The sequence below is a fragment of the Caloenas nicobarica genome, chromosome 26, assembly GCF_036013445.1.
Source record: "Caloenas nicobarica isolate bCalNic1 chromosome 26, bCalNic1.hap1, whole genome shotgun sequence".
In the NCBI taxonomy this organism is placed as follows: Eukaryota; Metazoa; Chordata; class Aves; order Columbiformes; family Columbidae; genus Caloenas; species Caloenas nicobarica.
The window spans coordinates 1,279,559-1,301,351 of NC_088270.1; the positions used below are offsets into that span (position 1 = coordinate 1,279,559).

A 21,793-nucleotide genomic window follows, 5' to 3' on the forward strand; every position below is an offset into this window, starting at 1 on the left:
CTCTCCAGAACACTCTGCAGCACACTGACAGACCTACGCTGCTCCCTAACTTTCCCGGTTCTTCTTCTCCAAAAACAACCCCCACAAGTAGGACCACACATAAAAATAAAATGCATTTGTCATAAATTCTATTCTACTCACCGAAAGAAGCATATTTTCAGCAGGAATGGCTGAATCTGGGCAGCTGAATCCAACATCTCACCTGCTTTCCAGAAGACCTCATCCCCTCAAAGCCTGTTGGAAACCAGCCTTTTGAGCTAATACCCACAGCCGGCCGTGACGAGCCCCAACCGGCCATTTCCACAGAGTAACCACCTGACAACTTCCCCAGGTGCTCAGTGCTCATTAAAATAAAAAAAAAGGAGAATTTAGGGTAACCCAAAGTAGATACTGCTTTTCTAAGTAGAAACTTTTTCAACCAGTCTATGAAACTCCCACAGCAGCATTTCGCAGTTAAGACTGCAGATTACTGGTAGCCCTCATGGTACGGAACAAGATTCAGAACTGCACCCACTGTCTGGCTTATCCTTACAGCCGTCTTTCTAATGACAGCCTCAGTGTTTGAACTCTGAAGCGTGGAAGCAGACAATAAGTAAATTGAATGCTTAGGAAAAAAAGCTCTTGGGTCTTTTCTTCCAAAGGGGTGGAGTGGAATTACTCTGGAATTTCTTTCATCTGTGTTGCATCCATTTAAATACTTTCTACTAGCAATTTTTCTTCCTTCCCTGTTTTATTTTATTCTTGTTTCACAAATGAGATGTCAAAAAATCTGACACATTGCCATACCATATGCTTAGTGTCTATTTGCAGCAGCAGGTGAGAATATCATGATTCAATTCCCACCTGTGCCAAGGCCATTTTACACCAATCTGCTCTGTAGGAAAACAAGAAATAAAAGCAATAAAATCTGTGGAAGACACATATATGTGTTGCTGTACACAGTTTCAGCATTGCCCATATGAAAAGGAAGTATACATATATCCATTTCCATCCCTGCACAGTTAGCATTAGAATAGGAAAGCATTGCCTAAAGGCAGCAACACCAAGCGAAAATGTTCTGTGAGTTTTGTCAGACTCTGGGAAACAACTTGTGGGCTTCCTTCTGCAGCTCCATTTTCTTCAACTCTTTTAGTGTTCATGCTTAGAAACGTCTCTTAAAAAAAAAAAAGTATTTTCCTGTAATCACCAGGTGACAGGCTATGGTGGTTTAAGGCATAGCACCTGATATTAAATAACTCAAATAAAAAATGCCAGATTTGATGAATCTACAAATCTGTTCTTCCTGGAACAAATCTGGGTCTTGAAATCTTAGCATCATTCACCAGAGTCTTAGTCCCCGATTTGCTCATCAACGAGTCCTTGCCTTCAAGCAGCGTAATGATGTTTTCTCTCTGATGCCTAATTGCCAATTGGAGGGCTGTACAGCCTGTGATGTCTTCCACGTCAAGCAGAGCACCAGCCTTAATCAACGTCTTTATGATGGCCATATTGCCCTTGAGGACAGCAAGGTGCAAGGGCGTCCAACCCACTTTGTTCTTGGCATTGACATCTGCCTTGCACTCCAGGAGATTGATGACAGTCATAAAGGAGCCCCGCTGGACTGCAAAATGGAGCGGGGTCCAGTGCGACTTCTCGGCGATGTTGGGATCTGCCCCACATCTCAACAGCTCGCAGACCACCGGCTCGTCGCTGTAGCGAGTAGCCAAGTGGAGCGGCGTCCAGTCCATGCTTCCTTTGGCGTTCAGCTTGGCGTGGCTGCCTTTCAGCAGGTGGATGATTTCAATGTGTCCTTTGAAAGAGGCCAGGTGCAGGGGAGTCCAACCTTTGTCTGTCCTCAGCTCCACATTGGCTCCGTATTTGATGAGCTTCTCACAGATGAGATACTTCCCCCTCACCACAGCCAGGTGCAGGGCGCTGTAATGATTTTGGTCCAGGCTGTTGACGGACGTCCCCTTCTTCAGCAAATAGTGGACTACCCTGAACTTCCCCCTCTCCACAGCAACATGAAGTGGGGTTCTGTGGTTCTTCTGCTTTTTCTCCAGGTCCGCCCCTTGACTGGCAAGCAGCTTCACCAAGCTGACGTGTCCGAAGCAAGCTGCCACATGGAGGGCAGTTTTCCCGTCCAGCTCCTGGGTGTTGGAGTCAGCCTGGCGAGACAGCAGCACTCGGGCCACGTTCTCGAAGTTGTTCTGTGACGCCAAGTGCAGAGGGGTCCACCCGTCATGCTCTTGAGCGTTTACCCGCGCCTGGTGGTCCAGCAAGAGGCGTACAATTCTGTCGTCCCCATTCTGAGCGGCGAAGTGAAGAGGCGTCCAACCATCATCATCAGGCATATTGACGTCTGCATCGCGCTCTATCAGAAGTGAGCAGATCTCTGGCGACCTCTTCTGAACAGCCATGATGAGAGGGGTGTAGCCACAGACCACCTGGCTGTTCACATTGGCTTTGCAGCTCAGGAGAAACTTCACCTTTTCCACGTTTCCCTGGATCACCATGAGGTGAAGCAACGTGAGACCATTCTCATGGACTCTGCACATTTCCTCGGGCAGAATGTCCTCTGCGTTTTCAGCCTCACTGTAAGAAGGTGGGATACGAACCTCCTGATTATCAGTTTCTAGAGGCAGGGGAAACAAAACAGGAGAGAGTAAGACCAAGTGAAATAGCTTGGTGTGCATCAGATGGGAGGGAGAATCTGTGAATCTTCACAGTATGGAATGAAATTAAATGAAATAAAAGGCGTGTTAGAGATAAGGAATATGAAATGAGGCAAGAGCGCTACATGCAGCCTCTTAGAAAGCACTGAGACACTTGGCATCTCCCTCACAGGAACTATATCTGCTATTTCCTGTAAGGATCATTTTCCTTAACTGAAAAAGTCATCCACATTAAAAACTTTCTCGAGCCACATGCTTATCACTGGAGGGCGAGGAAACAGGCTATTTTTGGTAGGTTTCCCCTTCTTTATTTTTGAATTATAAAGAAAGTCCCCTACTTACCACCGCTTCTGGTGTGCTGGGGGAAGGTGAACTCTTCTTTATCACTCTCATTTTCAGGAAGGGGAAAAGAAAAAGCCATAAGACAAAGTTGTTTATTTGCATTCTACAGCATTCTCACAGAGTTGTTCTTTGCAGCTGCTCTAGAATTTTGTATCGTAATTTGAGGGGTTTTTAACCAATCCTGTTACTGCATCCAAAACTCAGCAAAGGAAATGGTGACGCTAACAGGAATGCAGGAGCCTGAACATGATCTCTGGATATCAATTAAATTTTCCTCCTCTTACTCATTTGCTCCCAAATGTACATATATTCTACTTCCTTATCGCAGCACGTACCCATGGCAGCATCCCAGCTAGTCATTTTCTTTGTGGTGTAGGGAACCCAAACGTCCCTGCCTCCTCAATACCCTGCACTCAGGTGTCTCTTGTCTTGCTGGCTGCACAACCAGGCAAAACCTCAAAATAGCCACAGTGATCAACAGCTACTTCTCACTGTGTGAAGCTGACTTGTAGGTAAAATTACCCGCCAGTAGCTGGGCTAAAATTGTGACTATCTTGAAAACTGTGGGGTTTGGTTTGGTTTAGTTAATTCCAGTCAGAGCAACACAGGGATTTTAAAAATTATTTTTTTTTTCCTTCTCTGAGAGTTGTTCAAACTGGAGTGTCTTCAGTTCCATGGAGCTGCAAAATTGTCATCTGAGCACGTATGCCAGTGCCTTGAGCAGAAACCCCACGGTTCTGTGTTTAACCCACTTTATCTGAGCAGGTAGAAGGAAGGCTCTTCCTCTCGGACTGTCTATCTTTTAGCACACTGGCCAGCTCGCTAAATTTATTTGCAAGTTCGCTGTCCACATAAATGAATTACAGATGTACAACCTACGCAAACGCACTGTGCGAAGGTTGCTGATGTGCCCTTGTTGTCTGATGATGAAGGGTGACGAGACAGGGAACGCATTCTCGAGAACTGGTAAGAACGGTGGAATTTCCCGAGCGGTGCTGGGAAGCCTTCCTCACCTGCTGGTTCCCAGAGATGGCAGGCTTGTGGGACATCTTCCTAACAAGGCGCTCGTTCTCTGGATCTACTACAAGGCTTTGGATCAGTGACAGCAGCATGTCTGTTTCTACGGGGATATCTACCAGAGCAAAAAGACCGTTAGCTGTGCAGACCACCCACATGTTGAGAACCCACTCAGTACCCAAGGCTGCAGGAGTCTTCCACATATCGTCCATATGAGAAGGAAGGAAAGAGGGAGAAAGAGGATGTGTTGACAGCAAATGGCTACCAAGCTTTTCCAAGGCAATAGGCGATTTAACTGGCAAAGTGTCGTGTACAAGCTTGTCCCCCACTTTTTAATCCACGCAGCTGACCCTCGGCTAATCCATATCACGATCAGCTACTACACCTGTAAAGCTTGGCCTTAGCCGAGGGTCTTGGTCCCAACACCTCTTCATCAAGTCAACCATCTGCTGGCATTCCCCTGGCCAGTCATCGCTGATGGGTTCCAGGCAGGGCCTCTTTCCAGCTGCAACCTTGACTATTATGGCCATCATGTTGGCTCCTGAAAAAGAGCAACGTGCACTGGGCGTTTTCTCTGTGAAGACGGCTGTAATAGACATTTCGTAAGTGCAGAGCACGCAAGAAGTGTTCATATTTACCTGCATAAGGTTTCTTCTGCATAAGTACCTCCCAAATGACAATTCCAAAGCTGCAGGCAAGGAGAGATCATGAGCAATCACTCCTATATGTGCATGAACATAAAATTCACTTATTGCTTTCATCTTCTTGAGAAATGGGAAAATTAGGAAACAAGTTCTTCAAGATGAAAGGATTTCATCCCCCATACCAAAAGGACAACGTCTTATGAATCATCGCATGCATCTCTGGTGACTCGGCAAAGGAGTTGGTATAGGGAGCGAGTGGCTTAGAGCATTTCTTGTGAAAGTCAGGCTCTCTATGCCTTCTTTTCACTTTATTCACGTCGAGTTATGCAAGGCAGAGAGCCAGAATATAACCCAAATGAGGCCACGTGCTGTGTAAGAGCCAGGTGGCAATACTGAGTGACCTCTGAAGAGAAAGGCAGCCCTTACCTGTACACATCATATTTGATTCCCGGGGGTTTGCTGTTCTGCAGAAACATTTCTGGGGGGATGTAGCTCAAAGTGCCTCTCAAAGCAGAGCTTTCAATATATTGCATTCGGCTCGACTGTTCCATCCATTTTGACAGCCCAAAGTCTGAGATCTGCAAGCAGAAAAAATTAAAGCCTCCCTCTGTAATGCTCACAATCTCACCCCTCCTATATTAGCTGGGAGATACTGGTACCCATAATGACCAGGGATATGAGGAGGTGCCCAGGAGCTGAAGGTTGATAGAACCCTGGTAAAATGGTAGTCAGTGGTTTTAACTGAGTCCTAACTTATTAGGATTCTGGACTCATTTGCAAAAATAACCCTTCTCTTATTTGAGAAATAACCTGTCCCTACAAACACAGCATTAAGGTCATACCTTGACATGCATATTCCCATCTAGGAGAATGTTCCCTGGTTTTAGATCCAAGTGCAGCAGAGGAGGTGTCATGCTATGCAGGAAATTCATAGCCAAGCCCATCTCATGGATAACCCGGAATTTGAGCTGCCAGGACATTTTGTGAGTGGGAAGAATTTTCTCCAAGGACCCTCTTGCCATATATTCCATCACTATCCCCAAAGGGTTGTTGCAGACCCCATAGATAGTGACAATGTGCTGGAATTTGATTTTCTCCATCTTGGTTGCCTCTTCCATGAGACAATTCATACTGGTCCTGGAAACAAACAAACAAACAAACAAACAAAACAAACAAACAAAACACCCCCCCCCCCAAACAAACAAACAGTGAAACCAAGAATTGGTATCAGTTGATTCACAGGGTAAGCTACCATATAGCAGCCTAGTGACAGCCAGCCTTTCCAAGCAGCTCTGCCCATTCCAAAAAGATGCACCCCAGTTTGCCCCTTGAATTGGTGGTAAAGCAACCGTATCGTGATCTTTTGCAGACTGAAATCTAACATACAGCGTGTCACGACTTTTCGAAATGAGCTGAGGATTGCTTGGGCAAAATTCAAGCACTAGGCTCCTAGAGAAAGCATCCAAAGCCTTTTCCCTTCACCACGTGTCCCCAGGGCAGCTTCGGTGGCAGCCCGCGGGGCCATGGGCACACCGACCTGCTGAGCTGGCAGGGCAGGGGGGCACGCCTTGGCCACCCCTGCTCCTGCGCCTCTGCTGGTGGCTTTCTGTCCGTGAACACGGTGATTCTGCTGCCAAAAGGAGTCTAGACATGTCTGTCCATAGACCTGTTTCACTAAATCTTTACATTTCCCAACCTGCTGAACAAGTTGGGGTGCCCACAGCATGCTGACAGCAGCCAAGCAGTAAAGGGCCAAAGCTGCATTTAAAGAGAACACCCTGGGAATTAATCTGAGCTTGCAACAACATTATTCCAGGCTGCTAACAGCTCTAAACATAGTTCAGCTACGCAAATCCTCCTGCCAGACTTCCCCTAGCAGGCTCCCCACAGTAAAACGTTCCTCTGTACTGAGGAACCTCAGGAATTGTCTTTCCCACTGTGGAAGAAAGGCTTAACACAGGTAGACAGTCGCAACCCTCAGCATGGAGGGTTGCAGATTGATTGTTCCCCCTCCCAGAACATGATGAGCGCGGAGAAAGAAGTGACTTCTGTGGTTTCTGCCTCCCTTCCCGGGCCAGCACCACTGGGCACAGTCGCTGTCTGCCTCCCGCCCAGGCACCTCGAGGGCTGCTGATTGCAGAAATACTTTAGACAAACAAACAAATAAACACAATAAATACTTCTATTCAACCATTCTTCTGGAGTGTACACTAGGAGCTGAGATAATCCATGAAAGCCATATGATTAAGTTTACCAGAACTGGTATATGCAGAAGTAAAAGTGATTAACTGAGCTCATTTTCTTTCCCCTAAGAGAATTAAATGCAAACAACATCTGAAGAGCATGAGCAGTGCAAACTAAACAGGACAGTCACCGCTCAGATTCGAACCATCTCTATCGTTGTCAGTAACACGACAAGAAAAGTCGTATGAGCATGTGATTTTTAACCAGGCAGAATCCTTCCAACCTGAGAAGAATAAAATTTTAGAATAAATAATTTAATTGACTCAGTTGTTTTTTCATTGAGGTTGCCTGTATTGGGTAGTGGTTGTAATTATCTGACTTTTTGTATCTCCAGGTCCAAGGTGGTCAGCAGAAAAGTCTCTGCAGATGAGAGACAAAGCAAAGAGCAAACCGAAGGTGCAGGTGCACCATCGAGAGAAAAGAGCGTTTGGAGGGTAAGGCGAGTGAGGGAACTTTGTGAGCCCAGCAAAACCAGCTGGAAATTCTCTGTCCCCCAGCTTTAAACATGGATCTTAAACCGATTAATTTAGTTTAATAGGTACCTGTTAGCTCTAAGATTCAGTGAAAGCTGCAAATAAGTCATCAGGCTGCTTTCATCCACATGCCCATGTTTAGCTTAGATGTCTATTTCAGCCTCCTATTTCAAGGCTAATTGCTCTGAAAAAGTGTTCCTTTCCCGCTTGCACATGCAGATACACACGAAGGAAGGAAGGAAGGAAGGAAGGAAGGAAGGAAGGAAGGAAGGAAGGAAGGAAGGAAGGAAGGAAGGAAAAGAAAGAAAGGGGAGCAGAACTCTGGATCAGTAGTGTTTTTTCCACTTCCTTTGGGTACCAAAAACTTGACTTCCGAGGGAGAAGCAGCCATGTGAATATTTCCTTCAGCTCTGCACCAAATCACCACTGATAGTTCTGACAGTTTGAACTTCTGAGCTAGAAAAGACTGCACAGTTACCTCTCTATGCTGGAGTCCTGCAGCAGGTACGGAGAGCATTTCACCGCATAAACTGTTCGCCACTTCTTGTGCTTGACTTGGTACACGTGCCCAAAGCCCCCGCTGGCCACTTTAATCCAGTCTTCTTCAAAATCCTCCTTATTAAAGACAGTTAAGCTGCCCGGTTGCCTGTCTTTCTCCAAAGTCATGATAGAAAGGGCAGTCTGGCTGTCTGCCTCCTGCTCTGGCCGTATCAGAGAAGAATAAAGGAGCGCTTCCTGCTTCTGCCTTGCACAGGGAGGTAGGGAGTTACCTGTGATGGGGCATGTTACTGCCAAGAGGTGGATCCCAGGTGTCACTCTCGTTTGATATGCAGAAGAGCTGCATTACTTAACTCCAGGTACTGCGCAGAGCTTGGCCAGGCTGCGTATATGTCTACATTTCCATAAGGCTGCCCTTGTCTCTCATACCAAATGCTGAAAGAGTGCAAGACGAAAACCAGTGCAATGCAACAATCCTTTGGCAATTGCACTGTGCTGAAGATGGGATTCCTCATCACTATAGGTTGGGTGAAAGTGAGACTGACACTTCGAGGGAAGGCAGGCCTTACAGCGAGAGAAATCCACAGGGCTCCTGTGCAGCACTGCAGAGGTGAGCTGGATGAAGAAGCAGAAAACACTCCAGAAGGGTAAAGAACAGAGAAGACCCCAGAACTAACATGTGGTAAACATGAATGCATTAACCTGAGAAAATGCTTCAACAGAAAAAAAAAAATCAAACAGGGTGAGCCGGAGCAGTTGCCCCAAGGATAAAGCATGCTGTCAAATGCCTGCAAGTGGTATTTGAAGAAACAAGAGAATACTGAAGAACTGGTCTGAGCAGTTTAACCATGAGAGCACTAGTAACAGCATGCATGCTTTTAGTTACTTTATGTCTTGACTTCCCAGCTGTAAAAAGGGTTTAATGACACTCGTCTGGGTCTTGTGCATATATGTCTTTGATGACTTAGCACAAGCACCGTCTCTGTAGATAAGTCAAATATAATGTGCTGCTTGTTTCCCTGATGCTGCTGCAATACAAATAGTAATTAGTATTTCTGAAGGGGAATTATCATGGTGTCTTGACCCGGAATTTTTAGCAGAATAAATTATTGGAGGAAGACTGATCCAGGTGGAAGTGCAAGCTATGTCTCCATTGCATTTGGTACCAGGTGCTCTGGCAATAGCCCATCCCTCACAACTATGAGGCTTTAGGGAAAGAAGGAAAAGCAAGAGGAAAAAACACTTTTAGGAAAAAAAAAACAACCAACCAACCACAGAAACCAACCAACCTACATAAATGAGAGCCTAACGTGATCGTTGCTGATTTCCTGCCACTCCCTAAGAGCTGCCCACCAAGTGTGATGCTTCCAGCGCCGGTACCAGCCTGGCCACCTGCACTAACCATCCTCCCGCCTATTCCCTACCCCGCCCCAACCCCGAAAATCGGCTTTTCTCACCGAATCGGTGTTCCGCTGCTCTCTGCAGCGGCGACTGCGAACGGTCCTCTGCCGCTGCGGCTCCCGGGCGCCCCGGCGGGGCTGGACCGTCCGCAGCCCCGCGGCGGTGGCCGAGCCCCAGCCCTCCCCACGGCGCTCGCAGATCCCGAAGGCGACGGCTGGTCCCCGGCCGCCCGCCCCGGGGCGATCGCGGACATTCCCCGCGAAGGCGACGGACACTCCCCGCCCGCCCCAGACGATCGCGGATCCCCCCCAGGCGGCGCCGACCCCCGCCCGGCCCTTCCCCACGCGGGTCCGCTCCCGCTCCCCTCAGGCGGCCGCGGTCCCCCTCCCCACGCGCCCGACCCTTGGTGACGCCCGCACGCGACTGCTGCTCCCGCCCACGCTGCGGGGGTCCCCACGGCTGCAGGGGATTCCCACGGCTGCAGGGGGTCCCCACGGCTGTGGGGATCCCCACGGTTGCAGGGGGTCCCCACAGCTGGAGGGGGTCCCCACGGCCGCAGAGGGTCCCCACGGCTGCAGAGGGTCCCCACGGCTGGAGGGGGTCCCCACGGCTGCGGGGGTCCCCACGGTTGCAGGGGGTCCCCACAGCTGGAGGGGGTCCCCACGGCTGCGGGGGTCCCCACGGCCGCAGAGGGTCCCCACAGCTGGAGGGGGTCCCCACGGCTGCAGGGGTCCCCACGGCCGCAGAGGGTCCCCACAGCTGGAGGGGGTCCCCACGGCTGCGGGGGTCCCCACGGTTGCAGGGGGTCCCCACAGCTGGAGGGGGTCCCCACGGCCGCAGAGGGTCCCCACAGCTGGAGGGGGTCCCCACAGCTGCGGGGGTCCCCACGGTTGCAGGGGGTCCCCACAGCTGGAGGGGGTCCCCACGGCCGCAGAGGGTCCCCACAGCTGGAGGGGGTCCCCACAGCTGCGGGGGTCCCCACGGTTGCAGGGGGTCCCCACAGCTGGAGGGGGTCCCCACGGCTGCAGAGGGTCCCCACGGCTGCAGAGGGTCCCCACGGCTGCAGGGGATTCCCACGGCTGCAGGGTTCCCCACAGCTGCAGAGGGTCCCCACGGGTCCCCACAAAGCACCAGCAGCACACACGGTACAGTCTATTTGCAACTGACCAGATGGGTCAGTTTCTGACAGACCCTCCTTGGGCTCCACCAGACTTTTGCGCTTACTACTAGGAAGTTTTTATTTCATTTCCAAGGCTCTAAGCGTTCCATTAGAATTCGGGAGTACATTTTCCAGCTGCAGAACTATTTACAGGTAGAAGAGTCTAAGAGAAGCATCTGGTAGGACTTCTTAGCGTCTATGGCAGCCAGGAATTACCTAGGACAATCTAGGACTTGTTACCGTGTCAGCAATGACCTCACCTCTTTAACATTTGTCAAAAGAAAGACCTATTAGTATCCACCACACTATGGGTACCTTTCCCCAGTGTAATGCTACAGATTGTGTACTCATTACAGTCACTACCAGTACAAGGCACTGGGCAAACACAAGCAAGAGTAGGAAAAGTGAATTGGCATCACTAAAGAGATCAAGTCCAGCCTCACGGGACCCCTAGCAAAGAAAGGCTCCACTTCTTAAAACAAGGTTTCATTACACACACACTCGAGTCTTCATTAACAGGAATTTAGAATGTGTGCAGGTCCTTGAAGTCCACACGGCATTAGGTCCAACAAGATGTAGGTCACATTTTCCAGGCTGGCAACAAGTGCAGACGCTGCTCGAGCACTTGAAAACAATATACAATGCTTTATTGAAGAGTTGCATGCAAGCGCTGGGTTATTTCCTTCTGACAGAGCAGCTGCATCTCTGCCATCTTCTGGAGGCTCAGCGCCTTGTCACCGACGGAAAGGTCAGCCTGCAGCAGAGGCCCTTCCGTTCAGTCTCCAACTGCTGGAAATTAACTGGATGGATACGACTGGATTTCTTGTCTGCTTTCCCATTTCTATGAACAGACTGTATGCTGGTGCTTGCACATACTGCATTTTAAGCTCTGCTCTCCCTTGTAGCTGGACCACTACTACAGTTCTTTCTCTGCTCTGTAGTTTGTGGAACCGCTCATGCAGCAGGAAAGGAAGGAAGGAGAGACGTGCTTAAAGCAGAGGTTGGATATCTTGTTCCCTGGGTCAGCAGAAGCTCTACAAAAGCAATACAGTGTGCAAAGCAGAATCAATTGCTTTTCACATCATTGTAGCAGTGGCTTGGGATTTTCAGGAGCAGTCAGCTGCTCGTGGTTCACAGGCCATGGATTTCTCCAGCTTGTGGACAGTGTTTGGTTTTGGTTTTCTGCCTATGATGCAGCCAAAGGCTTATGAAAGCGCTGCCCAAGACAGCAAAGCCAGTAAGGGATCCCAGCAGAACGGGTACCAGCATGGCAGAATCAGGGCCTGAAAATAAAGAAAGAAGTAATCGAGCAGTGAACAGCATTTAGAGAGGGATATAGGAAGGCCAAAACAAAGATGAGGAGTCATTGGGATATAATCTGGTCATGCCAGATGGTTGTCAAGAAGGTTGTTAAAAGTGTACGGTTTTTCTTACAGCAGGAAAAGTCCAACAGAGACTTCTGCAAGAGAGAGACAGAGAGAAGAAAAAACAGGAGACCCACCTTCCACAGGCTGATACAGAAACCTGTTCCTTGTTCTCAAAACGGGACCGAATGAGATCAGGTTGTGCAGGTTTCCGTCGCCGTTCCTGTCACTCGGCTGGAGGAGCGGCTCCATGCTTTCAAAGCAGTTCTGGCAAAGACACATGAAAAACATTGGAAAAGGCAGATTTGAGCCCTTTCACGTAATTCCGCAATGAGAAGTTACTATAGCTCTGCTGAGCCTTTTCCTTGCAATTCACCTCTAAGGTTGCAAATTGCTTACTTGTTGATATGCTTCTTATGTTGATTACACAAAGCAATGGTAAATTGTGGCAGTAAAGTGAAAATAAAGCACTGTGAGCTCAGCCTAACAGGGAGCAGAAATTGAGCTGGGCCTTTAGGAGACACAGAGTGTGCAGGAGATTAAGAACAAGCTGTATGAGCTGGGTAATCTGCCACCAACATTCTTTACTGAATCAGCTGTATCTGCTGGAAGCACCAAACCTTTCCAAAAGTTCCTTGGGCCAGTGAGAGCAGAGCCATCGCACGTACCTGTTCACAGCCTGTTTTGCCATGCAGACAGACATTAAGCTCACAGTGCAAATAGGCCACTGAATGGTTCAGCATCTGGAACAGCTGGATGGTGAAGCTGGCAGCTCCGGAGTTACTGCTCTGCAGTACCTGGATGTGTCTGCATTCAAACGGCAGCCTGGCAAGGACAAAAGGCAAACGGTTTCAAATTCCAGCTCCCCCTGACTACGGGCAGGGAAGAGGGGGATCTGCTGACACCAGTCTGCACAAGTTCTGAAGAAGGTGCCTGCATCTGCGGAATCAGAACCAAACAAAAATCCACAAAGCATCAGTGTCTCAGGCTGTACCTGTCCCTGCTGCGGAGGCCACAGTCGCAGAGCAGCAGAATTGTTTTGTGGAGGTTGTTTTTGCTACAACCATGGAAATGGCTGCCGTAGTGCGATGATCATTCCCTGCCCTAGACTAATTGAGAAGCACTGCAGAGGTGAGCTCCCACTATAGCCGACACGGGCAAATCAGAAAGCTCTTTTACTGGGGACAATAATGTGTAGCACTTCTAACACACATTACACGCCCCAGTGGTTTCACAAACATCACAGAATCACAGAATGTCAGGGGTTGGAAGGGACCTCGAATGATCATCCAGTGCAATCCCCCTGCTGGAGCAGGAACGCCCAGATGAGGTTACACAGGAATCCTCCAGTTTCCCTGTGCTCAACCTAGATGGGTTTGGCAAGAATAGCCATGAAATGCTGATGAGGAAATGGAAGCCCGTGGAGAAGCCCGTGTCCCATCCCTGGACCGCTCTGCTACTAGGCTGTGATGTCCCCCAGCAGAAAGCGCAGGAGGCTGCTGTAAATGCCCTGCAAGGGCCAGCCCGTTCCCAGCCCAGCCCCGCAGCTCCGCGTCTCACCTGCGGAACAGGCAGCACGTGGCGCGCGGTCCCCCCGGGCTGGCGGAGGGTGTCACACAGCACGAGCGGATCTGCAGCGCGGGCTGGCTGCTGTTGCTCTGCACGGCGATTAAAGCCAGGAAAGTCTCCTGGGAAGGTGCTGAGCCTTCGGCTTCAGGGTCTGCTTCTGCAGCAGGGCGCAGGCTCATCTGCACGGTGTAGTTACCGGAGCCGCAGACATCATCGCTCACCACTGCAAGGCTTTAGGGAAAGAAGGAAACGAAGCTGAGGCCCAGCTGGGCTCCACAGCCCGTTAGGAATAAAACAGCATCAGGGTGAGTTTTCTCAGTGAAACTCAACCGTGAGTTGAAACGAACGTACAACATGTAGGTCCCAGCATGACAGAGCCTCCCATGATCAGAATCACCTCCTGCCTCTCTGCACAGCCAAATCATTTGAACTGAGGGGAACTCAGAATATCTACCTTCTTAGCTGGTGCATTTGTTTGCTTGAGCAACATCAAATGTTCCACTTGCAAAATTCCAAGTAGATTGAGAGGCAGAGAGCCAAAAGCTATTGTGAAAAAAGAAAACTTGATCTAAAGGACAGTATTAATGTCCAAAACACGAAAAGACTCCCCCCCCCGCCCCTTTTTTAATGCAATGTCATTGCTGAACAAAGTGTTTGTAAAACCACAATGCAGCGTACTCATGCTGCGGAGCCCATGGAGCAATTTGGATATTAACTCCCTGTCTTAAATTATGCAGCATAAATATGCAACAGGAACTACACTGAGATAATTACCCGTTCAGAACGGCGGCATCTGACTGTAAACCCCTCCTCGGATGCGATTCCCTCGGCAGCGCGCCGGGCTCCGAATCCAGCAGTGTTAGAACAGTTACTAAGCCTTCGGCTGCTTCTTCTGTTACTTCGTTTGTTCTAACCACCTCCTCTGCCTCCGTGTTCAAGAACAGCCTCTCAGATTGTCCAGTGTTTGCAACACCCAGCAAGGAATTCCCCTGTGGCGTAAGTGCTGCCAGGCTCTGAGCAGAATACGAAGGGCTCTCTGGGGTTGGAAGGAATAGGATGACATCTCTAGCTAGAAGCATCTCAGCATCCTTGACAGCTACCTTGTTGAAGACAGCCGACTGATTAGTAACCTTATTTACAAGCCTATTAGCAGAGACAGAAAACGCTGTTGTTGTAGATGGCCCAGTGGCACGCATAACAGCGCCAGGGCTGGAGCGAGCAGGCTCGTGGTCAACGTTACCCTCCGGTGATACCTTCGCCAAGGGGCGTCTTGCTGAAGCCTGATGTGGAGGAGACGCGGGTGCCTGCGCGGGCAGCTGGCTAGCAGCGGCTGCGTCTCCCTCCACTGCTGTGTCCCCCCTGGTCCCCTTTGCTGTGGAGACCACAGCCGATTTGTTCACTCTGGCAGTTGCGGGCAGCACCATGTCGGGATCAGATTGGACAGCTGATGTTGGCAGCAGAAACGTTTGTTTGCTTCTAAGCGAAGCAGCGACGTAATCATTCTTAGCTGCAGAGAGAGAAGTCATTGCTGGTGGAGACTGTGATGTGGTTTGTGTCAATTTAGGCTGTGTCTCAAGAGCAATAACAGATTCTGCGGCCACAGATGGTTGTACCGGAGGTGAACCAACCTTATTGCCAAGAGCTGCTGCGGGGGCTTGCTGTGTCCTCCTGTTAAACATGGCTGACAGAGACATGCTTGCTCCCCAGAATTTACCAGTTCCTATTTTTCTTGCACTTGTGCTGATTTCAGTTGGCTTTGTGCTTTCTCCCATGTTGGCCTGTGAGAACAGTTTAGCAGGGGCTCCATGGACCTGGTCATGTTTCGTGGCTGATAGCAGGGGAACATGTGCAGACGCAGGTGACGGTGGGCTTGCAGGAGAGCTGGTGTACGTCCTTGGATGGGGAATTGTAGCCGGAAGTTTCCCAGAAACGGTTGTTTTCATCTGGACCTTTGTTGAAAATGGAGTGCGCGCTGGTTTTGTTGTCGGTCTCTCTGTCATTACAAAGGGCTTAGGCACAATGGGAGTGAATTCCAAGCGTTCGGTAAGATCAGGTTTTATAGACGCGGTCTGCGTTTGTGCTGCTTTGGCGCGCACGGCAGCTCCTCCCGAAGAGGCCGCGCTGCCTGCTGCTGAGTCCTTGTGATCATTTCCAGCCGGCAGCACCGAGAAAGCTGATGATGCGCTGGGTACAGACGGAATTTGTGACGGCAGCCTTTGGAGTGACTCAGCACCGAGGAGACCTCGCGATCCGGACTGCAAAGGCGTGATGCTTGTGAACATCTTTAATGGGCGTTCTGTGGTTCTAGCTGAGCGCAAGGTCAAACACTCGGCGTGTCGTGCATGGACGGAGGAAGACGTGGTCGCTAAGTGGTGGCTGGCAGTCTGCAACATCAGTTTCTTACTGCGCTGAACCTGATCGACAGTCCCAGTGACAGCAAAGGGAGCCTGGGCAGGCGTTCGAATATCAGGGAGTCCCTTTGCCGACAGTGAAGGGATTACAGAAGAATGTGGCTTTTCAGTGGTGAAAAACACTTTGGGGGAAATACGGGGACTATACTGTGCAGCCGTCGCTGATGGTGGCGCAGGGGAGGTGAAAGGCCCTGCTAATGTACTATTAAGCAGAAGCGAATCGGTCCCCTTGTCCTCTCGGGAGCTGGGAGCGCGTAGCTGCACCTCTTCGGGCCGCCTGTGCAGATGCACAGCCTGCGCTGCCGCGCTAATCCTCGCCCCCGGGTCCAGCAAACCGCCTGGTGCTGAGGCCACAGCAGGAAATAGAGTAGCAATGCCTGTATAATTGGTATCGGTTAGCACTGGCTGAGAAGTTACCTTTGTTTTCTCTGCTTGTTGGCCAGACAGAGCGGAGAGAGCCGTTTCGGGCCTCAGGGACTTACTTGTGGGATAAGAGGAACTGGTTTTCATTGGGATATCATGGCTGCTTTCAGGGGTACCCAAATTCAGCTCTTGCTTCTTTGTGAACAAGGGGGCAGCTTTGTGGTCATCTTCACCCTCGGGAGATGTCGCCACCTGTAAATCTGGTCTGTCAGAGGGCAAAAGGATAAATACGGGCCTAATGAGAATTAAGCTAGAAGGACTCCAATTCTGTAAGTTTGCAAGGTCCAGCACTGAAGAATTTGCTGCTGCCAGGATTTGCTGAATGGAAACCAGACCCCCAACACTGGTGTTCGGGAAGTTTGTGGGTAGAGGAGAATCTTGCATAGGCTGCAAGCAGATCATGCCATTAGTACTTCTAAGGAGAAAGGACAAGTTTGGGGATGTTGGTAGCATCGTAAGTTGTTCACCCCTAAAGGCGCTGAGGTTTTTGGTGGCTGCATCGTGTGCACCAAACTGCTGTGCCAGATATGCCGGGATCTTACCTGAAACATTGGGCGCCACCGGTTCAGGATGTGCTGTTGCTGGGCTGGACTGGCTTCCCTGTGCACGGAGAGAAGCAAAAGCTGCCAGGCTGCCAGCCGGCTGGGTGTGGGAGGCTGAAGGAGCAAAGCTGTGCAGAGGAACTTTCTGGTTCCCATTGTCGTGCAGTCCAGAGGGGCTGGGGACTGGGCTGGCTTGTGGAGTCGGTGGGGGAGAACCAATTTTACCCATCTGCTGCGGGACACTTTTCTTTCTCTGGGAGTCTTCCCTTGTGCTCATCTGTAGCATCATAGAGAAGGCTTTCTGAGATACGGGATGGGCTGAAATGCCTTGAACTTGAGGCCCAGAACCAGTAGATGTGGATGAAGTTGGTATGTGAAGTCCTTTCTCAGCAGAGGTGGGGATGCCCATTAGCTGCAATCCAACATAAGCAGGAAAAGACGTACCTGGCGGCTGAAGCCCTGCACGAACAGAATCGAATGTGCTTACAGGTTGAAGGGCTGCATTCTCAAAGGCAGGCACACCTGCAAAGAGTGCAGACGTCACTCCTCTTAGCTTTTTAGTAGTTTGGGAAGGTTTTAATGTGGAAATCCATGACTGGCTTAATGAGGATGAACTAGCAGAAGCCTGTGGGCTCTCCGAGGATCTGGATTTTTCAGGTTTGTTTGTCATCGTCTGATGACCAGTATCTCTTGGCAAAACGAGAACAGTGGTTTCCCGAGAGCTCCTCTTGGTTTCTTGGGAAACATGTTGTTTAGTACAATTGACAGTCCTGGACAAAGAGACGGGCTTTTGTCTATTGGTTGTGCTAACGGGCCCTTGAAATGGAGATGGAAGTAAGTCATGAACTGGAGCTTCCAGATGCAACAATAATGAAGAATGTACGTTGCCTTGTGGGAGTGTCTGAAGAGCAGACAACCGAGTAGCGTGTCCAGAACCATTTTTTACAGCTGTTGTTGAGTTTCTGGCTTTGCTGCCTGTTGTTTCTTGCTTCAGAGACAAAGTAGGGGAAAACCGAACAGCACTTGTCTGTGTCATTCTGGAATAGACTGCAACAAGGTCCCTTGAAGCTGGTTTTTGTAGGTATGCAGAAGTTGTAACTTCAGCATCCATACTCTGCGTCTTCTTCACGTATGCAGGTGTCACACCAGCTTTACTGTCAGGCTGGACTTGCGGATTTGTGTCTTTTTGCATTTTGCTAGTGGGAGGCATTCCTGTCGGTAACCAATCCATCCTCGCACTTTCGAGAGCAATCTTAACTCCAGTGGAGAATGGAGATGCTGCTGTTTCTTTTCTTGAAGAATGGAAGTTTACCACTGAAGTCAGAAGAGACATTTTAGGACTTGACACCTCCATCTGCTTGATAACAGGAACGGAAGAGACAGCTGCAAACTCGGGAGAGTCTCGCCGTGTCCCTCCACTGAGAAAGGGCTGGGGCAGCCCAGCACTAGAGCTGGTAGGGTTGAAACCAGCCTCAGTAACATTTTCTGGTTTTCCTTGCTGTGACCTGTCTGGCTGTTCCAGACGCGTGGTAGCCTGTGATCCTTGTGTGGAGACAGGCATGCTTATGCTACTCAGGAGCTTGCTAGCAAATGTGTGTCCATCCCGGAGTTTTAAAGTTGCTGCTGGTGCGTGCAGTTGCTCAGGCACCTCCACGTTCCTAACCAACGCTTTAGGCAGCACGGCTGTTCTTTTTGCTGTTGTCTCTGTACGGACAGGAGTGAAGTCAGCTGTCATTTCCTTGGCAGAGTCGACTGCTGGACTCTGAAAATTAAAGGTCACCTCATCCAAGTTATCTTCTGTAACGGAAAACACTCGGCTGGGCACTGGGCTGCTCTCAGCTCTTGGTTGGGCTTCTCCAGGAAGGCTCCAGCCTAATACTTCACTGACATGATGCTCATTTCTGGAGGCACCTAATGAACAGAAAACAAGCCCTTTGCCTATTCAGTTGTACACGAACTTTTAACAGCTTGCAGCAGCACTTTGCAACAGGCTGAGCGGGAAGCAGAAAGTTAAGTGGCCACCGGCTCCATTCAAAACCACACGGGAGGGAAGAGGAGCAGCTCTGGCATGGCCATTCTTACAGCCAGCTGCTATAAATCTGATCCTCTGCTGTCTGTATTCAGGGCCATATGAAGAATTACTAACTAGGTGGAAAAGCCTTTGACACCACTCATCCCAGTTTATCTTTACCGATGAGAACCGTCTGCCTGCAGACACAAGACTGCTTTCATTAGTCAAGTTAATGTTATGGACACTTGCAGGCTATGCTCAAAGGCATGCAATCAGAGGTGGAAAGCAAAGACTGACTGGTTCCCTGCAATGAGCCACAGCAGCCCAAGGAACTCGTTTGAGGCACGACAGCATTACAAACCCGGCATTGATTTCTTACTGTCAAGAAATATTTGGCTGGACAGCTGTTCCCCAAGAAACTGCAGAACATTGTGTTATTGCATGGTGAAGAGAGGAGCTCCATGCTTGATGTGATAAACAGCGGTGTCTGGAAAAGCATATTCTGAACAGCGCTTCAGCAGACATGAGTGCGAGCCTCAGTGCTGCCATGGACCTACTCTGGGAAATGGGACTGTGTTTTTCCTTTGCTTTCCCCTACCTGAGGGAGTCAAGGCATTCTTTGGGGAATAGGCTGTCTCTTAGCTTGGGTAAATAGCAGAGCTGTGTCCTGATTTGGGGCCACTAATACCCCCACAAAAACCCATTTAAACCAAATCTTGAGCCTTACAGCACAGCTGCACAAGCAGAGAGAAGTTGCTCCTTCATCTCATTGTTGTCACACACCCGAGACTGAAGGCACGATATTTAGCATAGTTTTTCTGCTCACTGATGATAGAGGCAAAGGCGGCAAAAAGGCAGCAGTTGAGATTAGAACAAAACACATCACTCACCTGATAAATCAAATAGTCCAGCTGCAATCAGAATAAAGATGGGGAATTTTTCCTGCATCTTGTGGAGCAGCTCCTGAGTCACCCAATAACAATATATTCAGACAGGAGGCAGCTTGCTAAGGAGTCGCTGCTGCCTCTTAGCAATGGGCATTTGCTGTGTTTGTTCTGGAAGGGCAGAGTATTGGGTTACTTTATAAGATCTTTGGCCCGACAGTAACCAATAATCTGTTCCAAAAAAAAAAAAAAAAAAAAAAAGCCTGCACCAATTGGAATCAATTGGTTTTCAACAAAAGAAGAGAGTGTGTTCATGTGTGTGGCAAAGATGGAAACCATGACGGTAAACATGAGAGGTTGCCTGTGCAAGGCAGCTCTTTATCGCTGAAGAAAGAGTTAAAAGGCTACCTTGAGTACTGTTTGCGGGTTTGGGCCACACCATTTGAAAAGGATGCTTGAAAGCATCCAGAGAGGCACAAGAAAGCTGGTGAAAGGAATGTCCTATTCCTTCCTATAGGAAGGAATATCCAGTGAGGAGTGGCTGAGGACTTTGGGCTTGTCTAGTTTGGAGAAAAGGAGGCTGAGGGTGACCTCATGGCTCTCTACAGCAATGGAACAGGCTTCATGGAGAGGCGGTCGAAGACCCAAGCCTGTCAGTGTTTAAAATGCATTTGGACAGTGCCCTTAATAACATGCTTTAGCTTTGGCTGTGCCCTTCATTCGAGAGCCTCGGAGAAAAGCCAAAACACACAGAAGAGAAGCAGATTACAGCACAGCAAATAACCCCATCTGGCTCTGAGCACATTTTGGTGAGACAGGAATGAGAACCATAGTGAAAGAACAAGCACAACAAGTGCCTAACAAGCACGCAATTTAAACTTCCAGAACAATCAAAGAAGGGACCAGAAGCTTCTTGGGCAAGGTCACAGTTACACCCCTTTCACCTTTAACCGTAAGGCCCCAGTGTCCTTGCAAATGTTCACCTGAAGACAGCAAGCAGTTTACATGAGGCATGTTTTTAGTGCCAGGCACCCCCCCCACCCAAACAGCAAGAGAAGCTCTGGGAGAGAAGAAACTTAGAGCAACGCACGTTAAGGAGACAGGAGAGAACATTATTCCATAGCCATAACTGTTGCAAGTGCAGTGGGAATCACATGTTAAAAAATAAGCAAAAGTCAGATAAGTAGCATAATGACAGCTCAGAAAAGCAGTGCAAAAGACACGGAGGATGGGGCGATTGCTCTTGGGAGAAATAACAATAAACTATTATTCATCCTTCAGCAAACTGATGAAGTGGAGTCTAGCAGATAATACAACAGATTTGGTGCTGACAGATATTGCTTCCAGTCCTGGCCATGTCACTCACCTGAATGTGGTAACCAAGGTCAGGTCACTTCATCGTTTTCCCACTCTCTAAGTTGTCTGGGAAAGAAAATTATCCAGACTGGTATTTGCACCGCACCTGACACACAGGGCTCTAATCTATGTCGGTGCCTCTACCCAAAACCAGCACACAGCAATTTGTCGCATTAGCTGACACGTTAAACGCTTTCGAGAAGGCTCTGTTTCCAAAGGTTCCACTTCTCCAAGTTGTGTTCTGCTTCTTCCACTGGTTGACAGTCTAACCATTGCCTGGTCTTGTCTGCACATAGCTGAGAGCGAGGCCAAGTCTGTATTACTGTGTTACCTAGATTATAACACACATGCTCTTTTATATCCTAGGTCCTGTAATCAAAGTTGTTGACCTGCAGTTGTACCCATATCGCATTGTTTGGCAGAAAGTACCGTGGTACATCCGCATGGATACCAGACCTGGTACTGCTAAGACTAAATAGCAAGAAACTTTAACATTATAATTAAAGGAATAATTCTCCTAGAAACGGTAGTTAGTATACGCACAGTCTCTGCAGACCACGTACCCTTTAGAAGGCGGGGGTCTCTTCCCACAGGCTGTCATGAGTCATCCTACCTGAATACCGGTCAAGACATACTCCCGAACCACCAAACCTAGTGCAATGGTTTTACAAGTATAAAGATGCTACAAAAGTGATGCATAAGCCCATAGCGGCTCCCAGCTAGGGCCTGCTGGCAGGTTCTTTGTTCTTCACATGGAACTACAGCTTGTACAAGCTCGGTGTCCCTTCTGTAACTGCTCGA

The 21,793-nt window shown here is 49.2% G+C and overlaps 2 protein-coding genes across 2 annotated transcripts; both read right to left on the minus strand.

The window, feature by feature from the left end:
• Positions 1–1,265: 1,265 nt before the first annotated feature.
• Positions 1,266–8,040, minus strand: ANKK1 (ankyrin repeat and kinase domain containing 1). Its single transcript, XM_065652169.1, has 8 exons — positions 7,853–8,040; positions 5,500–5,794; positions 5,084–5,235; positions 4,652–4,701; positions 4,399–4,554; positions 4,010–4,128; positions 2,997–3,042; positions 1,266–2,614 (listed from the first exon to the last, which is right to left on the minus strand). The coding sequence occupies exons 1-8, from the start codon at positions 8,038–8,040 to the stop codon at positions 1,266–1,268; spliced, it is 2,355 nt and encodes a 784-aa protein (XP_065508241.1).
• A 3,523-nt stretch (positions 8,041–11,563) lies between these two features.
• LOC135998718 (mucin-12-like) lies at positions 11,564–19,700 on the minus strand. Its single transcript, XM_065651881.1, has 6 exons — positions 19,643–19,700; positions 14,140–18,652; positions 13,357–13,596; positions 12,465–12,621; positions 11,934–12,063; positions 11,564–11,715 (listed from the first exon to the last, which is right to left on the minus strand). The coding sequence occupies exons 1-6, from the start codon at positions 19,698–19,700 to the stop codon at positions 11,564–11,566; spliced, it is 5,250 nt and encodes a 1,749-aa protein (XP_065507953.1).
• Positions 19,701–21,793: the final 2,093 nt, after the last annotated feature.